Below are 23,850 nucleotides of genomic sequence, written 5' to 3' on the forward strand. Positions count from 1 at the left end.
ATTCTTCCAATGGGAATAATATTGTCTGTTGATATATAAACCCATTTTCAAACAAGTTAGCAAAAGGACCATACTCCCAGTGTTAAACTCACAGAATCAAAGACTTACATTGGATCCAGCCAATGGGAATCAAAAAGCGGGATTTGGAGTGTTAACAGAAACATGACTATTGTTGATCTTAGAACATTTCACATATGCTCATAAAAATAGAGGGTCACAGCAATTTATATAAATATGTAAACCATCAGTAAGGCTGCCTCAGAGGGAGCATAGCTGAATTTAAAACTGTGTGGAAGGAACTTGATCAGTAACAAGAATCACCTCCAGAGGAGCTCTGTCATTCTGATGAGCTGCTTAGTGATAAAGGTGAAGTATCTAGCTTGATCCTTTCTGAGGCCTGGCACTGGTTGGGCTCAAAAAAATTACTCAGTGTTATATGAATCAGTAATTTACACAACTTCAACACATTTGTATATTCAGGGATGTGAGAAGAGTCACAACAATCAATTAATAGATACAGAGAAGTGTAGCTTTAAAGAAACATTAATACTTTTCTGGATAACCTTAGTAAAAGTTTCTTTAAGAAGAAATCACTGATTTAATTCCTACTCTAGACAGCATGCCATGGACAGTTCATGCACATGTGACATGGTTTGCTTCTGATATTTCAGTGGTCAGATTCTCCACAGACCTAACAGTCATAAACTCATAGAGCTTCAAGAAAACTGCTGTAGTGATATGAACAAGCTAGTTCTCATGAATCTTCTCTTTTGAGAAAAAGAAATAAAGGAATCAGTCTGCAGAGCATGTTATTGGACAATGCTGTTATTCTACTTTTACATTTCATCTTGGAAACTTCAGTCCAACAGGTCTGCCTGTCTTCCAGCATATGTACATGACTACCTACATTCATGGCTTCTGCTGGAAACAGATGGAGCTGTTTGGAAAGCCTATACATGTGCAGACACTCGGAAGTAAAAGACATTACCTCACTGAAAATCAAGAAGCGTTAGAGACAAATTCTCCTCTTCAAAGAGGCAAACAAAAATTCATTCTCCACTGTGTTATACCACTTGCAGAGTAAGTAATGGATAGAACACATCACCTGCCCCCCTTTCCATAGTAGAGATCACTGTGAAATGCAGCTTCACAAATCAAACCTTAAAACTTAAAACACAGATGATGTCTTTGAGTAAGTAATCTATGCACAACCCACATGGGATGGATGTCAGGAATAAAATCTCTTTATTCTCATGCCCCTCGCTCCCTGCCACCCTGCGTTTGAAAGCACTGTGGTTTCACCTTGGTAAGATGCTGAAAGACGAGTTTCCGGAGGCGATCCTGCCTTCTGTCCGACGTGTCGGACAGCTCTCCGGTTTGCCGGGCAGCGCCTGGCCGGGGCTGCTTTGCCGTGGGCAGCGGCGGGGAGAGCGCCTTCCCTCTCCCCTCCCTCTCACCACGTCGTGCCCATCGCGCTCAGGAGCTGGGACCCCTCGGGACGGCGGCGGCTCCGGGATCCGCCTCTCCCTTCCCCGCAGGATCCACCTCGGCGGCGCGGGGCTGGGGCGGGGGCGAGGCGCTCGCAGGAGGCGGGGCGGGGCGGGGCGGCCCCTCTCGGTACCAGGTATAAGCCGGTGCTGCCGAGTGAGGAGCGGGCTCGCTCTGTGCCTGCCCCCGCCCCCGGCGGCGCGGCCCGGGCAGCACCGGCGCCGCTGGACAGCGCCGGCGGCCCGACCGCGCCTTCTCCGCGGCGGCAGCGGCGCTCCCGGGACGCGGGCAGGGAGCGGCTGTCCCGACGGCGTTCTCTGCCCCCAGGATCTCCTGCTCACCGGGAGAGGCTTGTCCGAAGAGCCGAGGGGCAGCGCACGGGAGTTTTTATTTCCCTCCCCGGCCACTGCTGCGGCAGACGTTCCTCTGCATTTCTTAAGGGAGAAAACTCGGCAAAGAAGGGGTAGGAAGAAAGGCGGTAGAGAAGGGAGGGGAGTTGATTGACTTGCAGAGAGGTGAAGCTTTCCTGTGGCTCCCTCTGCACTTTACACTGGAGACCTTCAGTCCACGCGAAGCTGTGGGATGGAGCCAGAGCCCCCGCCCGAGCTCACAGCAGTGCCCCTCGGGGAGAATGGGAGTGTCCGCCTGGCACCCGACACAGCCCTGCTGTCCCCGGGGAGAGGCACGGCCGTGTTCGTCATCCGCTGTGTGATCCCTTCACTTTACCTGCTCATCATCACTGTCGGCTTGCTGGGCAACATCACCCTCATGAAGATCTTCATTTCCAACAGCGCCATGAGAAGTGTGCCCAACATCTTCATCTCCAGCCTCGCTGCTGGTGATCTGCTCCTGCTGGTGACCTGTGTGCCTGTGGATGCCTCCCGGTATTTCTCTGAAGAGTGGCTCTTTGGAGAAGTGGGCTGCAAGCTCATCCCTGTCATCCAGCTGACCTCCGTTGGTGTCTCTGTCTTCACCCTCACCGCCCTCAGTGCTGACAGGTAGGAAAGTTGAGCTACCACTTCAGCTCTCTGCAACCTGGGCTGAGGCTGGATGAAAGGTAAAGCACCTCTCTAGACACGGCATCCCTGGTTTGCAATCCCCTCATTCCAACCTGTGAGGTGCCCATGCTTCTTCTTCCCTAGCTGGTACTAATTGAAGTTAAAGGGTATCTGGAAATGGCTGTGCCTGACCCCCAGCTTCCAGGGTGTCAGCTACAAGAGTTGAGTTTAGCCCTGTCTTCTGCATCTCTGGGATGGTCCTGTAACAGTCCATATACTGAAATTTTATTCATTAGAGTAAAGTTTTAGATGCCAGATACGACACTTGCCAATTCAGTGTTGTATCTACAGGCAGTGAGTGACTTAAACCAAGTTAGACATAGATGTATTTTTAATCAGTTTATTTCTTTCTGCTGAGAAGGTGTACACGTGTGCTTGTATGTGTGTCTGTGCCTTAGTAGAGGAGCAGGTTACCAGAGGTGATTGCCAGAACTAGCTTATCTTCTGGGAATTCAGGGACATCAAATTTCTCTTTTTTAATTGTCAGTCTTAAACTTTTGCTCAAACTGTTCTTATTATTTTCTGAACTTTTAGAAAAGAAGAAAAGAAAAAAAGGAAATACCCCCAAACAAATTAGAAAGTAACAATTTTATCTCCAGTACTTGTCAAATTAGGAAAAAACAAAAAGCTGAATCCCCAGTTTTTCCTCCCAATTGCTGTGAATGGGTACTTAAGGAATTTATAGCAACTGAGTGGCTCCAGGACTATGCTTCAGGCTCTGAAAGACAAAATCTGCAGTGTAATTGAATTATATGAAATTATCTTTATTTTTTACCTGAGCAATTTTTTTTTTTTTGGCCAGAAATGAAAATGTTTAATTTCTTCTCCATAGGCATTCATTAATTTTCTTTTGTTAGGTTTTGAACTGAGCCACTGCATTACATTGGTGCATGAATTTAGTTTAGAAATACAATTTCACACTTAGAGTAATGTTTAGGATATTAATGTTAATGTTTAAAAATTTTAATCCTTTATTTTCTGGTGGGTTTTTTTTCTTTTTTTTTTTAAGCTAATTCAGTCCATTGTTTGATTTCACTTGAGGATAGTCTCCAGTGAGAAATTAATTTCAGTTCTGTTTGAATCAGGACCTAATGTGTTTGTCTGTAAAGACTGTAACTTGTGAAAATGGATTATGAGTTTGAAGAAGAGATTGCAAAACATATCTTAAAGTGAACACCTGTAGCTCTCTGATTACCTCAGTTAAATAGTATTTCAAAATCCCTTACAGATCTAAGGAAACCCTGCAGTTCTCTTTCTGCTCTATTTCCACTCCATAGAATCTTGTGGTGTACATCTTTTTTGAAAAGGGAAGAAGTTGGTGGAGGTAATTTCTCTAGAGAAATGTAATGTGAGGGAATGCTGGTGATTTAATGTTTAAGGATTAATTCATTTGCTTTTTTTATATAGCTTTGGAACATTCACTGTTTGACTTTTCTGGATAATTTTATATCCCTCTTTTTATCTCAGTAAAGAGTCAAGAATTTATAATACTGACTGTGTTTATGCTTAATGCCTCTAGAATTGCACATACTAAAAAACAGTTACAGTTTGTGTGCTGAGAACAAATAGCTCATAAAAAATACATTTCTCCAGCATTTTGGACTCCACAGTATATGCCAATGTCACAAATGGTTATACTAGGAATTTACAATGTTTCTTTAACCTTTGTAGTTTTATTTTAGGTAACTGAGAACAAAAAACTTGTATTTTCCAGTCAGAAGATCTTCCACTGATTTCAGAGACCAGTCTCCTAGGGCCCAGGAGATTGCTGAGCGAAGCTGGCTGAACTTTCAGTGGTCCTCTGGGCTGGAGTCAAGTCTACTCTTTGTACGACACTTTGTACAACACTTGTCTTGGACTCAAGGGGAGGCACTGGTGTGGAGGGGTTTCTGTGACACCAATCTGTAGCCAGATTCTAATGTGTGTCCCAGCTAGATCAGTTGTGGATGGTTATGCTGGCAGATCAGAAGTGTTGGCTTCATCCTGCACCCAAGAGGTGCTGAGGCCTGGCTGGGGGCAGTGTTTTCTCCAGATAAGTGAATCTAGGGTAGGATGGTAGCAGTTTGTAAGCAGTGATGCCACTAAGAGGGCTCCATTATAGTCCAGGATTTGGTCTGATACACAATGTCTTCTTAGTGGCCCCTTCTTTCACAGATAATGTTCAAAGTACATTTTAATATAGGATAATTAATTAAAGCCCTTCCTGCTTTTTGCTGCTTGTAACCATGAGACTGTATAGAATGCCAGACATTGATTACACTAAAGAACAGATCTAGGAACACCTAGGATTCTTTGGAATATGGTTGTGTGAATTAGGATGAGGGAGGTTGTCTTGGTTTCCACAGTCAAATTAATACTTATTGTTTATGTGGAAGTTCTGCATAATGATTTCCTTGTGTGTGATACATTTAACAGAAGTAGCTACAGAAGCTACAAACTCTGAATGATTGTTGCCAACAAACTGAAGGAAGAAAAATTGTGTACTACTGCTTTTACTTTAGAAAAAGTAATAATATATAATTGCATATGTATATATTTTGTAAAGTTGCTTGATTTCATACAGATTTTTTTTTTTGTCACAGAAGTCCTTCTCAGCATCAGTAATGCTTTCATGGTGACAAACATGCACCTTTTATTTGGAAAGCTTCATTATCTTGTATTGAGATTGAGTTTTAATTTGGGTGTTTTTGTTTGTGTGTACAAATGTAATATGTATTTTTTAACAATACTTTCCAGACTTCCCCTCCATGCAGATGGGATTTAGCAGCATATCTGCCTGAGGTTGCCCATCCCCATCACAGGAATGGCAGCTGGTTTTTCCCACCCCTGAGCTCCTGGAGGTCTGGCTGCCAGGCGTGGGGAGAGGTGCCCTGCTGCAGCCCCACACGTGTTGGGGCAGAGGGGGTGGGAGGTCAGCGGTGCAGGTGGGGATGGTGGCAGCAGAGATGACGCAGTGGTGGCACTGCTGGTACAGAGTTTTGGTGTCAGAGCAGGATGCAATCTCCCTCTCCTGTGGGATGGAGAAGTCAGCACAGGAGATGTGCTGCTGAGCCAGCTGTCCCTTCTCACTGCCACACAGGATATGTAGGGGTAGCAACCATGCCCCTCATGGCCACTGAGTTTTCTCTGTTGTGGAGAAACCAGACCACCTCTACAAATCTTATATTTCTCTTGTTTATAAAACTGAAGAAAAAAGAGAGGGTGGGCAACAGAAAGAGAAAACTTAATAAACTGGATGACAAATGAGAAAAAGGAAGACTGCTGAAAGACAAAAATGTACCAAAAGAAAGAGGGGAACTAAGGGGAATGTGGGACAGAACACTCCCAACAGCACTCAGCACACCCTGAAAGTGCCCAGAGCTCGGGTGTGATGGCCAGGGATGCACTTCCTAAAGATGTGGTGGGACAAGAACTGAAAAATGGAGCTTTGATGAGCTTGTTTCTCCAGGGTCCATGGACTGCAGTTTTGGCAAGGGATAATGGATGTTGATGAGAAGGTCGCAGGACTTGATATGGTCTTTGATAAGGAGGATAAAAATGAAGAAGTGAGAAGTGTTTGCCAGAGGGGCTGCAGCATGGCACACATGAAGAAAATGTGTGCCAGCATCTCCTCACTGTAAAAAGGGCAGAAGCCAGGGATGAACCTGACTTGAACCATCCAATGAACTTGCTTACTGCTGCATGAAGTGTTTTTCCAATTTGTGTCCATGATGGACCATACATTTAGCTCAGAAGGCAAACTGGGCCCATGGGGATCCTCATAGTTTTCTCAGGGTGAGGGATCTCGCTGTTTTGTGCATGAGAAGCAATCTAGGTAGGGTGAAAACTTTAGCAGAGCAGTATGGGAAGGTGTTTCCAAGATGCTTTTCAGAGTTAGAGGTCTGGATGGCATTTTAACCTGGGTGTGGACAGCTCTGGGGGGAAGTGAATTAAGACTGGGTGCTACAATGTGCACCTCTGGCATTACTGTGTTGTCATATGGTACCCAAAAAATGCCAAGATATCTGCAGTGAATAGCCTTTGGAGGAACAAACAGCAGCCTCTTCAAACAGCTTTAGACTTGTCCCAAATAGTCTTTCCTTTTCTTTTTAGCCATCATTTATGCCTCATTTTTTAAGTGATCTGTAAAAATAGGATTAAATTTAATGCTGTTTCTTTTCCTACACTGAATTTTATTTCTAATGAAAGATTTAAATGTGTTAGTCCTAATGCAGTTCTGCTGCACTCTAATGGAGACAGCAAAGCTGAACTCACCCTACTACAACTGGAATAGCATCGTATTTTCTTTCTTCCTAAGTAATGTGACATAAAGACACCTTTGATGAGACAAATACTTGATTAAGAGTTTGAAAATTTAAATTCATACTTAAATAGATAAATATAGTGCCTGAGATGCTTAAAATGTATTCTATAGATTTTCATAGCTAAACTATTTGTTTAGCTCTTTGTTCCATTTTTTTCTCTATATTTGTTTTAGATTTGGAAGACTGCAATCTGAATCTAACAATGTTTTTTGAAAGTTTGCACTCTGTGCTGACTTCTGATGACATCTGATAGCAAAATCTGTTTTGGTTCAGTTTGCTGATCTATTATCTCCTTTTCTTTGGGAACTTTGGAAATGTTCTGAAGTGTGAAAAGCTACTAACTTCTTTGGGTTTTTCATTAGTAATATCACTTTAGTAAAAACTTCTTTTTACTTTTCTCACAATTTATTTTTAGTTTCTTCTTTTATTATGGCGGATGCTAATTTAGGCCAAAATACAGTGATTGAAAAAATATAAAATCCTCATTTCTTATTACATGTAGTGGAGCAGGTGAAGCAGGACAGTGGACATGATTTCCTTTTGAGCTCTAATAGCTGATAGTCAGGAACTAAGGAGTCCTTATGAGTAAAATAGTATTAAATGACATATTGAAAATTACTTATAATTAATCAAAGAATAAATAAAAAAAATAATCAAAGGTAAAATGGAAGATTATAAGTGAAAAGCTATGCCTTAGCACTATACAGTAGATGGGAAAACAAAAATATATGGACCAAATAGAACTATGAGATTCTGTAAGTATGTATTTTAGATACCCTAACACTTGAGGTAAATGTATTGAATGAATGAAGTTCATTAAAATACATGATAGTCCAGATGTTTCTCTCACTGTAGGCTATAACAGTATGGTTATATTTATGCAATAACAGGCAATGCAAAAGAAATTTAAGAGAGATTTGGTAAGCTTTGTCTGTCACATATTTTCAACTTGCCTTTTAGTTTATATATGCAAACTTGACTCTCAAAGCTTCCCAGAAAACCTTTGTCAAATGAGACAATGAGGCCTGTCCCCACCCAATAATTTTCAAATTAATTTATATCCATCTTATGCAGATAAAAGGAGTATGATGTAAAATATTCCAGAAAAAAAAAGAGATGGCAGAATCACCCCCTCCCCAACATGTTTAGACTTAGAGATTGCAGAAAGAATTTTATGTCTGGAGTACATTAAGGAGTTAACCCTTCTAGGGTAGTATTGTCCAAGCCAGGCAATTCAAATCGGCTGTTGGAGAAGTTCCTCTTGTCTTTGCACAGCTGAAAGTGATTTCTCAGCAAATAACATTTTCCTGCCAAGTTAAGCAACTGCTTCTCAAACTTCATACAGACACATGCATCTGTTAAACTCCTGCCTTTGTGCATGTCCTGTGTGTACTCTCCAACCCATACAGAAACAGCTTAGGTGGAGGATGGTGAAGTGAGAAATGGCTGTGGTGTTTATCCCAGTCAGTGATCAATGCAGTGCCTGTGTTGAGCTGGCAGAAGCCACTTTGTTTTAACTATTGCAAATGCTGGTGTTTAGATTGCCTTTTGTAGGCTGCAACCTAACCACAGAGAAACAGCTTCAAAAACATTCCTCCTGTTTCCTGCTTCTTTGAGCTATTCAGTAAAAGCCTGTGTCTGTGACCGGCAAAATAGCTGCTAAACAGCAGATCCAGCCCAATTCTTAATAAGCATGTATATCACCATCCCTTTATTTTATCTGTTTGCCCTCAGCATAATGTGGTACACGACTCCCTCATCTATTACACTGCAATGGGTTAATATGAATTGGAATGCTGGAATTCTCAAGTCAGCATTTAGCAGATCCTCAGAAATGATGTCAAACATCAAGTATGCTTTACCAATGCTTTGTCTAGGGAAAAGATTTCATATGAAAAGTTTGTTAGAGAATAAATAATACATCTCTGTATATGCATGCAGTATGATGGAACTCTTCAATATCTTCCTGAAAGGGATAATTTAATTGAATCTTCATTTTAAACTGTTTAATTACAGAAGAACTTGTGTATTTATGAGTTCTGCTGCAGAACCAGACTATATATCTCATGGTAAATTATTTTATGTGTTTTTATATGTATTAATGAAACAAGGTATATGCAGTTACAGTCCCTAGGGCTAAACATGTTTCACTAGCAACTTCTAAACCATGCTGAGATTCAGTGTAATTTGACAATATAATTACAAATAGCCAGTAAGTTCTTACTAGTTTGTTAAATTTGTAAAAATAAGAGGAAACCTGCTTTGGTGTCCATTGAAGAGAAGCATATTTTGGAACAAAATTGACACAACTTTTCAGGCATCAGAGAAAATAATCACAAGACAAACAATCCACAGAAGCTTTTCAGCAGCATCTGCTGCATGTAGATTTATGTATTTCCGGGTTTGTATGAACATAGATCAAAATAAAATTGTGGTGTGTGTATAAACATGAGAGAAATGGGTTATTCTGATATGATGTCATTATATCTCATATAATTTTGTTTTTTCCTTAACACGATTATTCCAAATATTGTTTAATCTTTTTCCAGCTGATTTTCATAGTATTTTTTAAGAATAGTTTCATGTTTGTATTTTGGCTCCAAGTTTGTTTGATTAAATGTATTTTAAGGATTACTGTATTAACTTTTCCCTGTATAATGTTTTTATATTCCTCTTTTTTTTTTTTTTTTAACATGGTATGTACTCATTTATTTTCCATGTACACTGATTTCAGGGCAGACCAAGATCAGAAATTGCAAATAAAATTGAACTGGAAATGTTATTATAAGTGAGAGAGTAGACCTTTTAGATGAAAATACAGGAGCAAATAAATGAATTTTTGAATTTAGAAATTAGAGATTTAGGGTCTAGATTCTCAAATGAGAAAATCTAAGTCTGTTCTAGGTATATTAATAGAGGTTTGGTTATTTAATTCTTCCTGGCTTGTAACATTTCTGAAAATCATCTGACCATGTAATGTTCTCCACAAAAGTATGTTACCTGCTGTGGTATGGGTTATAACTGAATTCATCAATGAAATGGGAGAAATTGTTTTGTAACAATAAAAACTTTATAAAGGTAAAATGGCACTAAGCATGTTTTACATTTGGGATTTATTTTTTCAGACACTCTAGATTCTGTAGTTGATATTTTTATCAACCTTCTGATCCATCAGTGATGACATTATGAGATCTTTTTCATTCAAGTATGTATAGATATTTTTGCTGAGAGACATGCAGTAAGCACATAGTAAATATGCAGACAAGCATGCAACTCTGTATCATCAGTCTAAAGGTTAGGGTATCTATGGGATTTGGATCAAACTCATTTGGAGAAATGGATTTCTCTTGAGTCAAAGTCCTTTGACACTTCAGGATTGAGACTGTAAACCCTGAGAGAATTAAACAAGGCTAGTTGTGGTTTTCTAAGCTTTTTTAAAAGGAGAAAAGATAACTAGGGGACAAAGACAAAAAGTAGCTAAGCTTGTCCAGGCTGTGCATTGCATGGCCTAATACCTAGCCTGGGTACTGACTTTCCCCTCATCCCATTCACCCCTCCTGAGCAGAATCCAAAATCCAGGATTCCAAATTAGTGTTGGAATGAGATAAATAGTCCAGAAAGGTGATAGAAGCCTAAACTTCCTTATACTTCCCCCTGGGAAATAGTATATACAGTTGTTTGTGTGATGCAGCAGGCTAAGAATAAAGTTCTCTCCTCACAGGTGAAATATTAATTTTGAGCCACTGTCTAGCAGCCTGGGCAATGGCTCCCAGACACCCTGGCTGCATGAATGGCCCCATTTTGCTCCCAGGGAGGCACATGCCAGAGCTACCTTTGCCATGGCAGTTTTGTGAAGGGTGATGACTTTGGTGTGCCCCATCCATTATTTAAACATAACTTTGAAATCAGACTCATCAGTTTGACTGTGCTTAGTTTCAGGATTGTAAATGAAGCTTAGGTGCAAACAGAGTAGGTGCAATCCAGGGAAGATCCTGGCACGTCCAGCACGGGAAATACAACAGCTTTCCTGTTTTAAAAGTCAAGAAAGAATGGGTGCAGTGGGTTGGGATGGGCCAGCCATTGTGCAAGGATGCTGGATGATGCTTCCAGGTGCCTGAAAGTGTGTGGGTTTTTTTTAAATGCACATAGATATTCCTGTGTATATCTGTCTATCTATATATGCACAAACCTATATTCAACAGTACCAGAGCATGGGACTGAGGACTGGCAGTCAGACACTTGTCAAACTGATTTTGTAGAGGTGATTTATGTGATTTTGACCTGGGTCAATCAGTATTGTCTGAACAATTTCTAGGCTTGATTCAGGATTAAACACAGGTCCAGTGGCCATTACCAACAGAAGTGTAAACTGCCTAATTTGTTTGGATGTGGTGGTCCTGTACTGGACAATTAAAGAGATTAATTAAATAGTCACGGATGTCTGGCCAATGCCACTTGGCTTCCAGGCATACATATAGACTATGGCACTGTTTAATTTGCTCATATAGATGTAGCATCTTTATTAGATTTGGTTCTTGTTGCAATATGACACAAAATGAATGACACGCACATGCCGAGATGTTCAAGGTAAAAAGGGGATGTTTATTTCTTGACCTTGATATTTACAGAATTCTAAAAATTACTCTGGATTGGAGGATGAAATTGTTACCTCTCCAGTCACACTGGTCAAACTAACAGTCTATCAATTCTCTCTATTTCCAGAAAGGAATGCAAAACAATCATTAATTACATGAAAAGTGTGTGAGAAACTCCATTACAAAAATGTAAACATCAGAAGGCTTAGAAGAACTTAGAAGAACAGGGTGACAGGTTGTCCTCTCTCCTCTCCTCCTTTTCACAGTAGAAACTTAGAGAAACTGCAACTCTAATAAAGACCTATTAGTCTGTCTTAAGATATCTTAAAACATGTTCATCAGTGACTTGACATTATCAAACTTAAATATAAATTCACTGAAAATACTGACATAAATGAACTTTTCTGAATAATAGCTGGTGAAACAAGTTACTAATATTGCTTTCAGGAGCAGATTGAACAAATTAATTGTGGTACTTTTAACTCATGCTTTTAACTAGTGCAGATATAAATGAATGGCTTTAGAGAAGTAGAAGTGAAGTCCAGATTGCAGGCAATGAGCTGGCATTGCAAGATTTGCACGAGCTTGTAAGAAGCATAGTTAGCTAATGTGAGGCAAATAGCAAGTAGCAGAAGTAGAAAGAGAAGAAAAAATGAAAAGGAAAGAGAAAATTTCTCTTCTGAAACGAGTGGACAGGACAGGTAATACACTTCATGCAGAAAAAAATCCTTCCACCATCCTGGAAAACTTCTGGTTTGATTCTTTTCAGGGTGGAGAAATCATCAACAAGTGTTGAACCATTATTGATATTTTTTGGCTCAACACAGTGTATTTTTACAGAGTGGAAAACTTTTTCCACTTAGGAAAATCTTAAGATTTTCCCCCTGCAAAACACAGAACACATGTCATTGACATTGACATTGACTTTAAGTGTGTTTACACATGGTCTTCTAGTCTGCATTTCAAATACTGTTCATTATATTCACTATCAGACCTCAGAGATGCTCATTCCTGAGTGAATGCAATTCTCTGCTCTCAAGAGATAAACACAGAATAAAAACATTGATATTATCTGAAAAAAGAGAGACATGTACTTTACATTTCAAGAATTTATAAGAATAAAATAGAACAATGCATATCTCAATTCAAATGATAAAATGATCCCACAATGTTTTCCGCAGGATAAATTGTTGTCCTCTTAATGATTCTGCTGGAGCTGGGCCAATTGGACTGCGCATACAAGGGAAAGGGCTTTGGTCCCATCTAACATTTCATTTTACTGTAGTTGAGTGGACTGCAACTGGACATGATATGAGCATTTTTAACAAATACTGATTATACAACCAGGTTTCCTTTTGGATATGTTTATAAGCTTTTATGTTGTTAAAATTTTTGTGTTTGAAAGCACCATGCAAGGGCACAATAAAAGACTAACATATGAATAATTTTGATAAATTACTCCAGTTTGCAGGAAATGCAGTGCAACGACACAACAACATCACTTTAAAAAGCTTATTTATAATGAGGCAAATAATGTCAACCCCTCCAGCTCCAGGATTAAAATGAAAATTAAAGCAAAGTAATGTGAAACTTCCCTGCCTGAATTGTGTCTCTGCCTGGCTTCTGACACTTCATTATTATATTTCTTTTCATTGTGATGTCATGTAGGAAATCAGGTGATAATTAGGGTCCTGTTTCTGGCAGGTACTATATAAACAGCAACAAGAAGAAAGTCCTTGACCTGAAGGGCTTTTAAAAAAGGACAAGAGACCACACACAGTCAAAAGGGCGAGGAGATATTGAGGCTAATCTAGTTAGAATGGTAGGCTATTTTCCAATGGCTGCCCAAATATCGACTAGTTATTTTGGGGCTTTGTTTTTAGTTTTTTTTTAAGGTCATCACAACAAAGTGCTCTAGAAGAAGAGGTAGGAAAGCAAAGGAATGACATTGTAGGTTTAGTAAAGGAGCACCTTCCTTTGAAATCAACTCTGTGGGAGGGAAACAGCATCGTGGATGCAGCAGAAACAGGGGTAGAACTTTCCATTCTAATTTGGAGCTGAGAGATACCTTTAGAAAGTCTTTGAAAACAAAGGTTAGGAGAAGTAGATAAAATAGCTTGGAGTTTGGAAGGCAGCAAAATGTTATACCTCTAGAGAAAGAAGGTATTCTTTTCATGAATTTATTTTGGGATTGTGTAGAAGAGAGGAGATTGCTTTAAAATGGAAAAAAACCCAAACAACCCCTATACAAAGAAACCAATCTGCTGAAGGAGAGTGGGGCAAGTTTGTGTCTGTTGGCAGAAACCACAGCTTCAAAGACAGGAGGGGTTTCCCAAGTTGGGGTCCCTTTGTCAGCAGTGATTGTGATAGAGGATATAGGAAGACAGGATTTACATGATGGCTTTTAATCAAAACCAAATGCATATTTATAATTATTTCCTGAACTTCATGACAACCTATAATTTGCTCTCTTTTCTTCAGTGAAGTAAAAGATGAATCTACTTACTAATTTGACTAATTTGCACCGTTAGTCTGATTTGCTGACATTGTTTTTATTGATGGAAAATACGGTCTTTGTAATTTGAATGGTTGGTGCTATGTTTTAGCCTTACAGTGGTTTCATAAAAGGCAGAGGTTGGGTTTTCACTTTGGGAACACTTCTCATTATACTCAGGATACATTTCATTTTATCTGTAACCTATTTCTTTTCACTCCATAGCTTTTTAAAGATATAAACAAGATGTCAGTTTTTTTGTAAAACACAGTGTATTTTTCTTGACACTGAATACTGTGAAGGGAAGAAGAATCCTAGGAAGATTGCCACCTTGTAGCCAGTAAAGTAGCAAGCTGAATGAAAGAAGGGGGTTTTTGTGCTAAACTCAGCTGTTTTGTGAAAGGGGGCACTCTGCTTCAGCGCCTTTCCACTCGGAGTACTTATGGCTCAGAGAAAAACATACTATTTGCTGAAACAGCAATATATGCCAAAGTACAAATATATGTCACATCTTCTGTTAACGTAAAGACTTCTGAAAAATTCTTCCATTTAGAGATTAACTAGGCCAATTTGCTGCTAAAACAACTATTTGTGACATGGTCATTTACTTGAGTCACAGGACTGTGGTCAAAGTATTTTGAAGTGATGAAGTGGAAAAGGAGAGGAAAGCCATCTGTACTACAAAACATTATTTTTATCCAATGTCCTCCCCCTACCCCAAAATCTCCAAACCAGCTCTTCCTTAAAAATGCAAACTTTTTAAAAAATGAGCAGATGTAAGGACTTGACATCACTTCAAAAATAGAGGGTCTGTCTTTATGTAATGAAATAAAGGCAGACAGCAATAGGAAGCAATTATTGAGTAATGAGGTTACAGTTTGTGCTGGGGAGTATTCATACTTCTGCAGAAGCTACTGTCCTTCCTATGGCAGTATAAAGGCTTTCTTTACACCTTGGTGTCCAGGGAGTTTCTCACTGTGTGTTAGCAGAAATGGTAAATATAAATTAACAGAGACAGTTTTCTGAGTTTTGTTTTCTACTCCATGATAGGGGTGAAAATACAGTCAAAAATTCTCTCTGAATTTAGAGAGGATATGAACATTAATAGCCATTATTTTAAATTATTTCATGATCAAATGATTTATCACAAACCTGAGAAAGAGGACCCCAAGGCACATTTTGACTCACATATTCTGTGAAGGAAAGGCTTCCTTGGGTACCATGATAATGCTCTGCTCCAGATTCTTTCATGGCATAGCCAGTTGCAAACATCTGCTTAAGGTATTGAGGGGCTATGAACTACCTGTCAGGACCTGCAAATTAGCCCTAAGGGGTTTTAGGGATCACAGCTCCATTTATCAGCATTCCCTTCAGCAACCAAGTTATATTTAGGTATAAACTAATCCTTGGTAAGTATTCAGGCACTTGCTCATACCTGTACACATTTATACATCCACAGGCATGTATATCTATCTACATGCATGGATAAGGAATTTTATCACAAAGTAGAGGCATCTGACTTACTGTTCTCCTTAATCTAAGCTCATTGTGTAGCTAACAGAGAAAAATCCCAAGCACCCTAAAGGGTGATTTAATATACCTAAAATCTGAATCACTCCTTGAAAGTGATTCATACTTCTTCACTGACTACAAACACTAGAGGATGAACAAACTTATGTACCTGGAGTATGAACCTCTACTGACTCCCCTTATCCTGTTAAACTTTTCCTTGAATATTAAAGGAGAATAATTTTTTCAATTTCTCAAAACTTTTGCTCTTTCAGAAAAAAACACAGCCAACCCAAATCAAATTGAAAGTAGAAACAAAAAAATTAATGCAGTTAAGAAAAATCCCCTGAGCTTCCATACTGCCACAGCTTAGACAAAATGAAATGTTTTGTTTAACCTTTAAGATTTAGTTTTTAATAGAAATATTAATGTAAGAATAATTTACTTACATTAAAAAATTAAAATAAATTACAAATGTAAGTGGAACTTTAAAATATGTTTGAAATATTTTTCTCAAATTCTATTTGTCCTTATAACAATTACATTTTCTTGTGGAATGTTTGACTTTGTATCACCTCCTGCAATGATTTTTTTAAATAAAAGAATTCCTGACCAAAGTCTACTTGTATTCATTTATTTTTCTTTGCTCTAGAGTGATATTTCCATTCTCTGCAATTCTTCCTGTTTCCATTGCAGGGGCTATGCAATTATCAGTTCCACAAAGGTTTATATGTAATCATACATTATGAGACAGTTTTCCAAAATGCAGTGTAGAGCAGCAGCTTCCAGCTATTGATGTGGAAATATTTACTTTATGTAGGAGTTTAATACTTTCTGCACAGGCCATTGGGAGTCATAACTGCCTGACTTTATGAAGATGCAGATATTCCTCTGAGGGGGTGGGAATGTCCTAGAGTGGGAAAGTTGTGGTGGCAGCAAAAGAGAGCCCTGGGCTTCAGGAGCTGAGGAAAAAAGGAAGGAAATACTAAGTGTGCATGTGCTGGCACATGTGGAGCATGGAGGTAGGATGCACCTACCTAGTGGTGGGAGGTTTGCTGGGGGTATTTGGAGAAGCAAAGGGTAGAGCCATGGCTGATTCTTCACTTTCACCACACTGGCACAGAATGGGCACCTACAGCCACAGGTTGTATCCAGGTCTCCTTCCACCTCCTCTGATGAGTATGTACAAAAAAAGGTGGAGATTTAGAGAATTCAAGTTAAAGAAAGATTAAAAGCCCCTTGAAATCCCAAATGAGAGAAAAACATGACATTATTTTAATCAAAGATATGAAGTACGTTTATGGACTGCATGTTGAATTTGAATACCTTTTAATTTGTGTCTGCGTTTTGGTCAATTTCAGGTACAAAGCAATTGTAAATCCCATGGACATCCAGACCTCCAGTGCAGTGCTATGGACTTGTCTGAAAGCCACTGCCATCTGGGTAATCTCCATGCTCCTGGCAGTTCCTGAAGCAGTGTTCTCCGAACTGGCTCACATCAATGACACAGATAACGCCACTTTCACAGCATGCATACCATATCCCATGACAGACGACATGCACCCAAAGATCCATTCTGTGCTGCTTTTCCTCGTGTATTTCCTTGTCCCTCTTGTAATTATCAGTATCTACTACTGTCACATTGCAAAGAGTTTAATAAAAAGTGCTCACAACATCCCTGGGGAACACAGTGAGCATTCCAAAAGACAGGTAAGCAATTTGCTTTTCACATCCTAGTAAAAGATTTGTGTGCTGTATACACTTATAGATGAAAGTCAATAACATCTAAATGGTTAGATTTTACTGAGGATTAGTTCAGTCTCCACATGAAATAAACCAAGGATTATCTCAACATTTGTCTGGTTTTCACGATTACTCAATACTAAGCTCAGTATGTAAATGAATATGAACAAGGAAAATTATAAATTCACTGCCATGAATGCACATTCCTAGCAGCATGTGAGATCACTATATATGTTTGTATGTGCTGTTACTGTAACCATTACTTGTACTCTTACTGAAGAATGATGTTTTTGTAGTTAATGATGTTGGCTTCACCTGTCTCTATTGGCAGTCATTTTAGGAAAGAAATTTTACACGAATGTTTTGAGAATTGTCCCTTTTTATTTGTGCTTGGAAGTGAGAAAGCTGACATAGGTAGGGAAAACTTTACTCAGGGGATCTAAGATTCTTTTCAGATGAAGGAGTGCTGGAAATGTGAACATAGAGCATAGATAGGAATAGATTCCGTATATCTTTGAGACAGAGCATTTTAAAATGCTGGAGAAAGCCAATCTTTCCCATAAGGCACAGAAAGCAACAAGATAGTAACACTAGCAGGAACACACATGTACAAACAACAGTTTTTGCAGTGAAAGTCCCTCAGCTGCTTTGCAAAAGCATTAGTACTGATAGAGAAAAATAATTATGCCAATTTAAACAGTTTTGAATTGTTTTCTCTGCCAGTAATTTAGAAAACTACTTTCATACTCTCAGAAATCTCTTTGCATGCACACATTCTTTTCGGAAGACTACATTCCTTTACGTCCTCTTTGAGCAACATTTGATTTCTACTCTAGTCTGCTTCTTGTCAAAAGTGCATACATATTAGCACTTCATGTATTATTTTATTTCCCTGTGAAATATAGAGAGCCTTTTGGCTGAACCCTCTGGATGGAAACAGTATTTAATTTATACCACATTTCTGAACTCACATGTATTTTCAAAGTAAGAACACATTTTTTCATTCTACTTAGGGTTTTTTTTTCTCTTTGTTAATCTATGAGGCTCTGAAGAATAGAAAATTCTGGTGTACTTACATATCTCCCAGCAAGAGGAAATAAATTCAGACTATTGCTATCAGCTCATGTTTCTTTAAGCCAAGTGTAATATAACACTATACTTCTGCACCTTTTAGTCTGCTCTTGCAATCTGTCTGAGTGGAAATACTACCAAATTTGAATGTTAGAGTTTTCCCATCTTTTTTGATTTCCCCAGTTTTTTGTTTAGACAGACCCAAGAAAAAAATTTAAAGATTAATTTCACAGGTTTAAAAAAAGTTAGAATAAATTAATTTGATTGGGTTCCCCCCCCCACCCCGAAAATTGGGCAGAGCAGAAAACTTTCCTTCCTCTGCAAAATTTACATGCCTGATATACATAACAAATCTTTTACGAGGAATATGGGGAAAATTTCTGCTTCTCTTTGGTGCCTTCTACCTGGCCAGTTTATCTTCCTCTCTCACTTTAGAACCTCTGTGTAGGCTCCTATCCTGCCATCTTTTCAGCCACTCTCAGTATCTACAACATAATCTGTTATACCTTAGCACTGCAATTAAGGTACATTTTGTGATGTTATTGCAATTAATGGAACATTTCACCTTACCCTGGAATTAAGATGCTTTAGATGGTGTAATACAATGTCGATGGTTTCCCCGGGAGAGAGGTGCAAGCTGAGACCCTCAGTGAAAAACAAAGGCATATAAGTACCACTGTGTAGCCAACACCCTAGTAATGTCTATCTCAGACCTCTAGATTTTGAAGCCAGAAGCTGTTTCTAAATAGCTTTTTAACTAAAACTTAAGTTTCGAGCCAAGCACTGGGATCTCGTCAGAAAAGGTTACATTTGATAACACCCTTTGGTGCATGCTTACAGGCTAAAAACCAGTGCTTCCTTGGGTCATGAAAAAACAGTGCTTCCTTGCTGTGTATATCATATAGAAAGAGTAACCTGCTGTAGCTGCAAACAGCTAAGAAAGTTCACTGAATGAGGGAAAGGAGAGGAAATGAGAGAGCAAAAATAATTCAGGCCCCGAAGGAAGCATTTTTGCTGGCCTTACTCATGACAGTTGTTGAAGCTAATATAGCAAAATGCTACATATTTTAATTAAGTCTGTTATGTGGGGTAGTTCTATTTGTTGTTGCTCATTTGGGTTCTCTTAATCTTTTTAGATGGAAACTCGGAAGCGTCTGGCAAAAATTGTTTTAGTTTTCGTTGGCTTCTTTGCTATCTGCTGGTTTCCTAACCACGTGCTATACATGTACAGATCTTTTCATTACAATAAGATTGATCCATCGATGGGACATATGGTTGTTACCTTAGTGGCCCGAGTGCTAAGCTTCTGCAACTCTTGTGTCAACCCATTTGCACTGTATTTCCTCAGTGAGAGTTTTAGAAGACATTTCAACAACCAGCTCCGCTGCAGGAAGAAAGCTCAGAAAGAGAGATCTGCCAGCTACTTGTGCAACTCTTCTGCCATTCAAATGACTTCCCTGAAAAGCAATACCAGGAACACAGTAACTACCATGACACAGCTGAATGGGCACAACTTGAAACAAGAAATGTCATTATGATCTAATGAGTGTGATTTTTGACTGTGAAACAAATCTGAACTTTTCCTTTGCAGCTTGTAAGTCACTTTTGGCTCTTGTTCTTAGACAGTCCTCAGAAGAGAGGCTCTGTTAAATTCTGGCCAATCTGAGATTATTTCATACTCTCTGACTCTTGGAAGTGAAGAGTATGTTATATTGAGAAAACAAAACTGACTGACATAATATTGTAATTTAAGGATATGCTGATATATGTTTAACACAAAGGAAAGCAGTGTATCTGGTAAAACATTGCTTTTAAAAGTATAGATTTTCTGATATGAAAATATGTATTTTTAACTGAATATTGATCCAGGCTTGTGTTTTGCTTTAATAGATTTTGCATGACTTTAGCTCTGTGGTGTGTGTGCTAGCTTTGCTGATTAAGACTTGGATTCCATTAAACTTTTATTTTTAATTTATTTTTTCTATAATCAGCTCACGTGTCAGCGCAGGTAGTCAAATACACACAATGACTGAAGCTTACTGCTGCTACTTATACAAGGCTGTTAATATAAACATTTGAAGGAGGCTGTCAGAGCTGAATCCCCCCTTATACGGTGACATAGAATGTGACAAATAATCATTCCCAAGCCAGGTGAGAGGTTAGCTTTCACAGGTGAGCTCCAGAGACAAGGTGCTCACAGTGTTTTTCTTAGCAGGGGCAGTAATAGCAGACAAAGGCACCTTGTGGAAGTAGTTTTTTATGGCCAGCTCATGAGCCAAATGTAATTTAAAGTATGTTTTTCTTTACAGTTGGGTGGAACTGTTCCAGCACAGATCTGTCTCTATCACAACACTGTATCCTGTACTTCTGCAGTGACTTCTCCAAGGTGAATACTAGAGAGTACTCTGGACATTTAGATAGGACTTTGGAATTAGTTGCTAGTCATATAATTTCAAAAGCTGAAGTGCTAATGCAGTGTATCCATTCATTGTTCCCTTTGTCCTTTATAATACACTTGCGCTTATTTAGTTCTGTTTGTAACTTTGTGAACCACCTGAAATTCAAAACTTTTTTCTGCAATTCCTTTTACTTCAAGACTAGTTATATCCCTACCCAAATTTTCAAAGCAATGAGAATTTATATTGATGTAAACTGTAAGTGTTCTAGATAATTATCTTGAAAAAAAATCCCCAGTTTTAAACACTCAACAGGGAAAGTAACAAATTGAAGTTTTCAATGCCAACCAGCCAGTGAGACCTATAGGAGGATGTAATGTACATAAAGTTCTGTTCAGCATTCAAATGAGAAAACTTACGAAATTCAGTTTAGACTGGCTCCATATGGCCTACCCTAGCTGGTTGCAGTTGCCCTGTGACTCCAGTGGCTTCTTAGGAGGTGTTAAACAAAGGAGCTGATTAACTTGAACTTGTAAATCTATGTGGAATGGTTTCAAAAACTGTCATTTTGTCATAGTTTAGGAGTGGAATTCCCCAGTTTAGTGCTCCCACTGAAACACTCCAAACCGTGTGCCGCTGTCTCACTCCACACTTCCCCCTCTCTCTCCCCCTGCAGGGAATGGAGAGGAGAAATTGGAGGCATAAAAGGTACATATCAAGGGTTAAGATGATAACAAGTTACTAGAAACGGCAATGAAATAAGCAACAAACAGTAGCAACAACAATATTAATAACAGAGTGTTATAGAATTCATAACAAGAAGTGAAGGATTCATATGCAATCACTACAGGGAACTTGGCACTATTGGCCTGACTGAAAGGAACCCATCCCTTCTTGGCCCCTGCTTCGGCATGAGGTGGTATAGAGTAACCTCAGGGTCCTGGTCATTTCCCTTCTGGCTACTGCATAAATGAACCCTTTGCTGGCTGGAACCAGGACACATCTATAACTGCCTAATACTGCCTCATCCTCCTTTTTCTTCATTTTGCCTCTTGTCTTTCTTCATACCTTAGTTTTGTGTGAGCCCACATGTTCTCAGAACTACTTTTTAATTTTATATCACTAATTCTTCCTGGATGCCGGACAGACAAAGTTTTGGATTCTGCTCTTCTGATCAGTCTCGAGTCCTTTTCACTCACAAACATTTTACACCTGCAAAGCACTAATACTTCAAGTCTTCCTTTGTCAATTCTTGATGTTTATCATTGACTGTGATCAAGTTTTCTGTTTATTTATGCTGGGGTTTTTGTGGTTCCCTGCTCCTCATTTTTTTTTTGACAATCTTTCTACACTGCATAGCCTTTCACAGAACTTTGAAATCCATTGCAGTTTTTATTTCCTAAATGAATTTTTCTGATGTGGACATTACTAGATGATACAGGTGGCCTTGTAGTAGATTTGATGCTTCTGTTTGATTCACGCACTCCACCCAATGTCTTAAATTGCTGTGTGTGGTATAGACAGCATGAACAATCCTTCTGGCAGAATGGAAAGCTCCAGTTGGTTCCTTTTTGTTGTGAGGAGAAGCTGTTCAGAGGTAGACTATAACTCCTTCTTGTCAGGAAATCAGCATGGTTTTGCTTCATTTCCCAGACCTGATATTCAAAGTCTGTTTCAAGTAAGTAAACTAAATTTTGTATAGCTCCTTTCAAATTCTTGTAGCATGGTGTGGGGGAATTAGTTAATCTGTCTGGAGCTTTACTAGGTGTGTTGCTAACCCAATGTGCACATTTTGGAAATGTCTGTTATTGTGTTTTTGTACATGTTGTATATAAGCTGTATGTATAAAGCTATTTTCAGACAACTCTGTTTATTAACAATTAAAATGATAGTAGAATGCATTTTATGAGGTATTTTCTTCTAACTGTATCCAAAGGAACAAAGAAAATCTGTAAATAAGATCATATTAGCTTTTCATATACCACATTGATCTATGCCAAAATAGTTGTTAAAATGCCTGATTTTTTTTTCCTGTTGTAAAAATGTTCTTATTTCAGGAACATCAGTTCTTTTCTATCTTCCTCTCCTGAGTTTTGAGATGGTTTCTTTCAAAAATATTTTTGCAATGATTGAGAAAACTACCATTCCTTCTCAGTCTTTGAAAAATGAGAGACTAGAGGTAATTACTGTTTCCTCAGTGTAAGACATTTATTTTTTGTAGACTAGAGCTAGTACAATATAAGTCTGATGGCATCTTCTCACTTCACCCTGTCAATACTAGAAATATTACATACATGGCTCAATCCTGAAATGTCAGTATGGTTAAATTGTCAGCTAACCTGAGATATCTCATTTAGCATTACACTGTGGTGTGATAATTATATTCAACAAAGCCATTTCACTTACAATACAGGACAAATTTTTACAACACACCTGCCCCATAGATATTTTTCTTAACTCAATCAAGACAGACTCACAGAAACTATGGCCCAGGAATTAGCAGGGCTGACTGAGAGATATTAAACCGTGCTCAGAGGGGGAAATGGATAAGACCAGACTACTAGAGATCAGTCTAGGGGTAACAGGCTTGTGACAAGGACAAAACCATTAGCCCAGCTGAAGTGCATCTAAACCAATGCAGTCTGAGCAGCAAGCACAAAAATCTGGGAGCCATAGTACAACAGGAAAGTTATGTATGTGCTGTCATGGAAATATGGTGGGATGACTCTCATGACTGGAATGCTGCAATGGATACCTATAAGCCCTTTAGAAGACACAGGCAAAGCAGGAGAGGTGGTGGGGTGAAACTGCCTGTGGACAAAGATCAGGGGGAAGACCAGCAGGGTGGACAGCATGATGGTGGGAGTCTGTTGTATTCCACCCAACCAGGATGAACAGACAGAGAAGGCATTCTGCAAGCAGCTGGCTGAAACCTCATGATTGCCAATCCTTGTATTCATGGGTGACTTCAAGTTGCCAGATGTCTTCTGGAAGCACAGCACAGCAAAGAGGAAGCAATCTAGGAAGTTCCTGGAGTGTATGGATGACAACTTCCTAACACAATTGGTAAATGAGCCTATCAGAGAAGGTGTCCTGCTAGACCTGTTGTTTATGAACACAGAAGGACTGGAGGGTGGTTTGGTAGTCAGTGGTTATCTTGGGCATAATGTCCAGGAAATACTAGAGTTTTAG

The 23,850-nt window shown here is 39.1% G+C and overlaps 1 protein-coding gene across 1 annotated transcript; it reads left to right on the top strand.

Moving 5' to 3' along the window:
* Positions 1-1,719: 1,719 nt before the first annotated feature.
* NMBR (neuromedin B receptor) lies at positions 1,720-22,644 on the top strand. The gene is made up of 3 exons (XM_064413508.1): positions 1,720-2,486; positions 16,810-17,158; positions 19,399-22,644. Exons 1-3 carry the CDS (start codon positions 2,071-2,073, stop codon positions 19,798-19,800), a joined length of 1,167 nt encoding a protein of 388 aa, XP_064269578.1. The 5' UTR covers positions 1,720-2,070; the 3' UTR covers positions 19,801-22,644.
* The last annotated feature ends 1,206 nt before the right edge of the window (positions 22,645-23,850 follow it).

The sequence above is a fragment of the Passer domesticus genome, chromosome 3 (genome assembly GCF_036417665.1).
Source record: "Passer domesticus isolate bPasDom1 chromosome 3, bPasDom1.hap1, whole genome shotgun sequence".
Classification (NCBI taxonomy): Eukaryota; Metazoa; Chordata; class Aves; order Passeriformes; family Passeridae; genus Passer; species Passer domesticus.

Bases quoted from the DNA above. Each gene is read 5' to 3' on its own strand.
- NMBR (XM_064413508.1), top strand. From the start codon at position 2,071: ATGGAGCCAGAGCCCCCGCCCGAGCTCACAGCAGTGCCCCTCGGGGAG. The intron at 2,487-16,809 runs GTAGGAAAGTTG...GGTCAATTTCAG, and splicing joins ACCGCCCTCAGTGCTGACAG to GTACAAAGCAATTGTAAATC. The intron at 17,159-19,398 runs GTAAGCAATTTG...TAATCTTTTTAG, and splicing joins GTGAGCATTCCAAAAGACAG to ATGGAAACTCGGAAGCGTCT.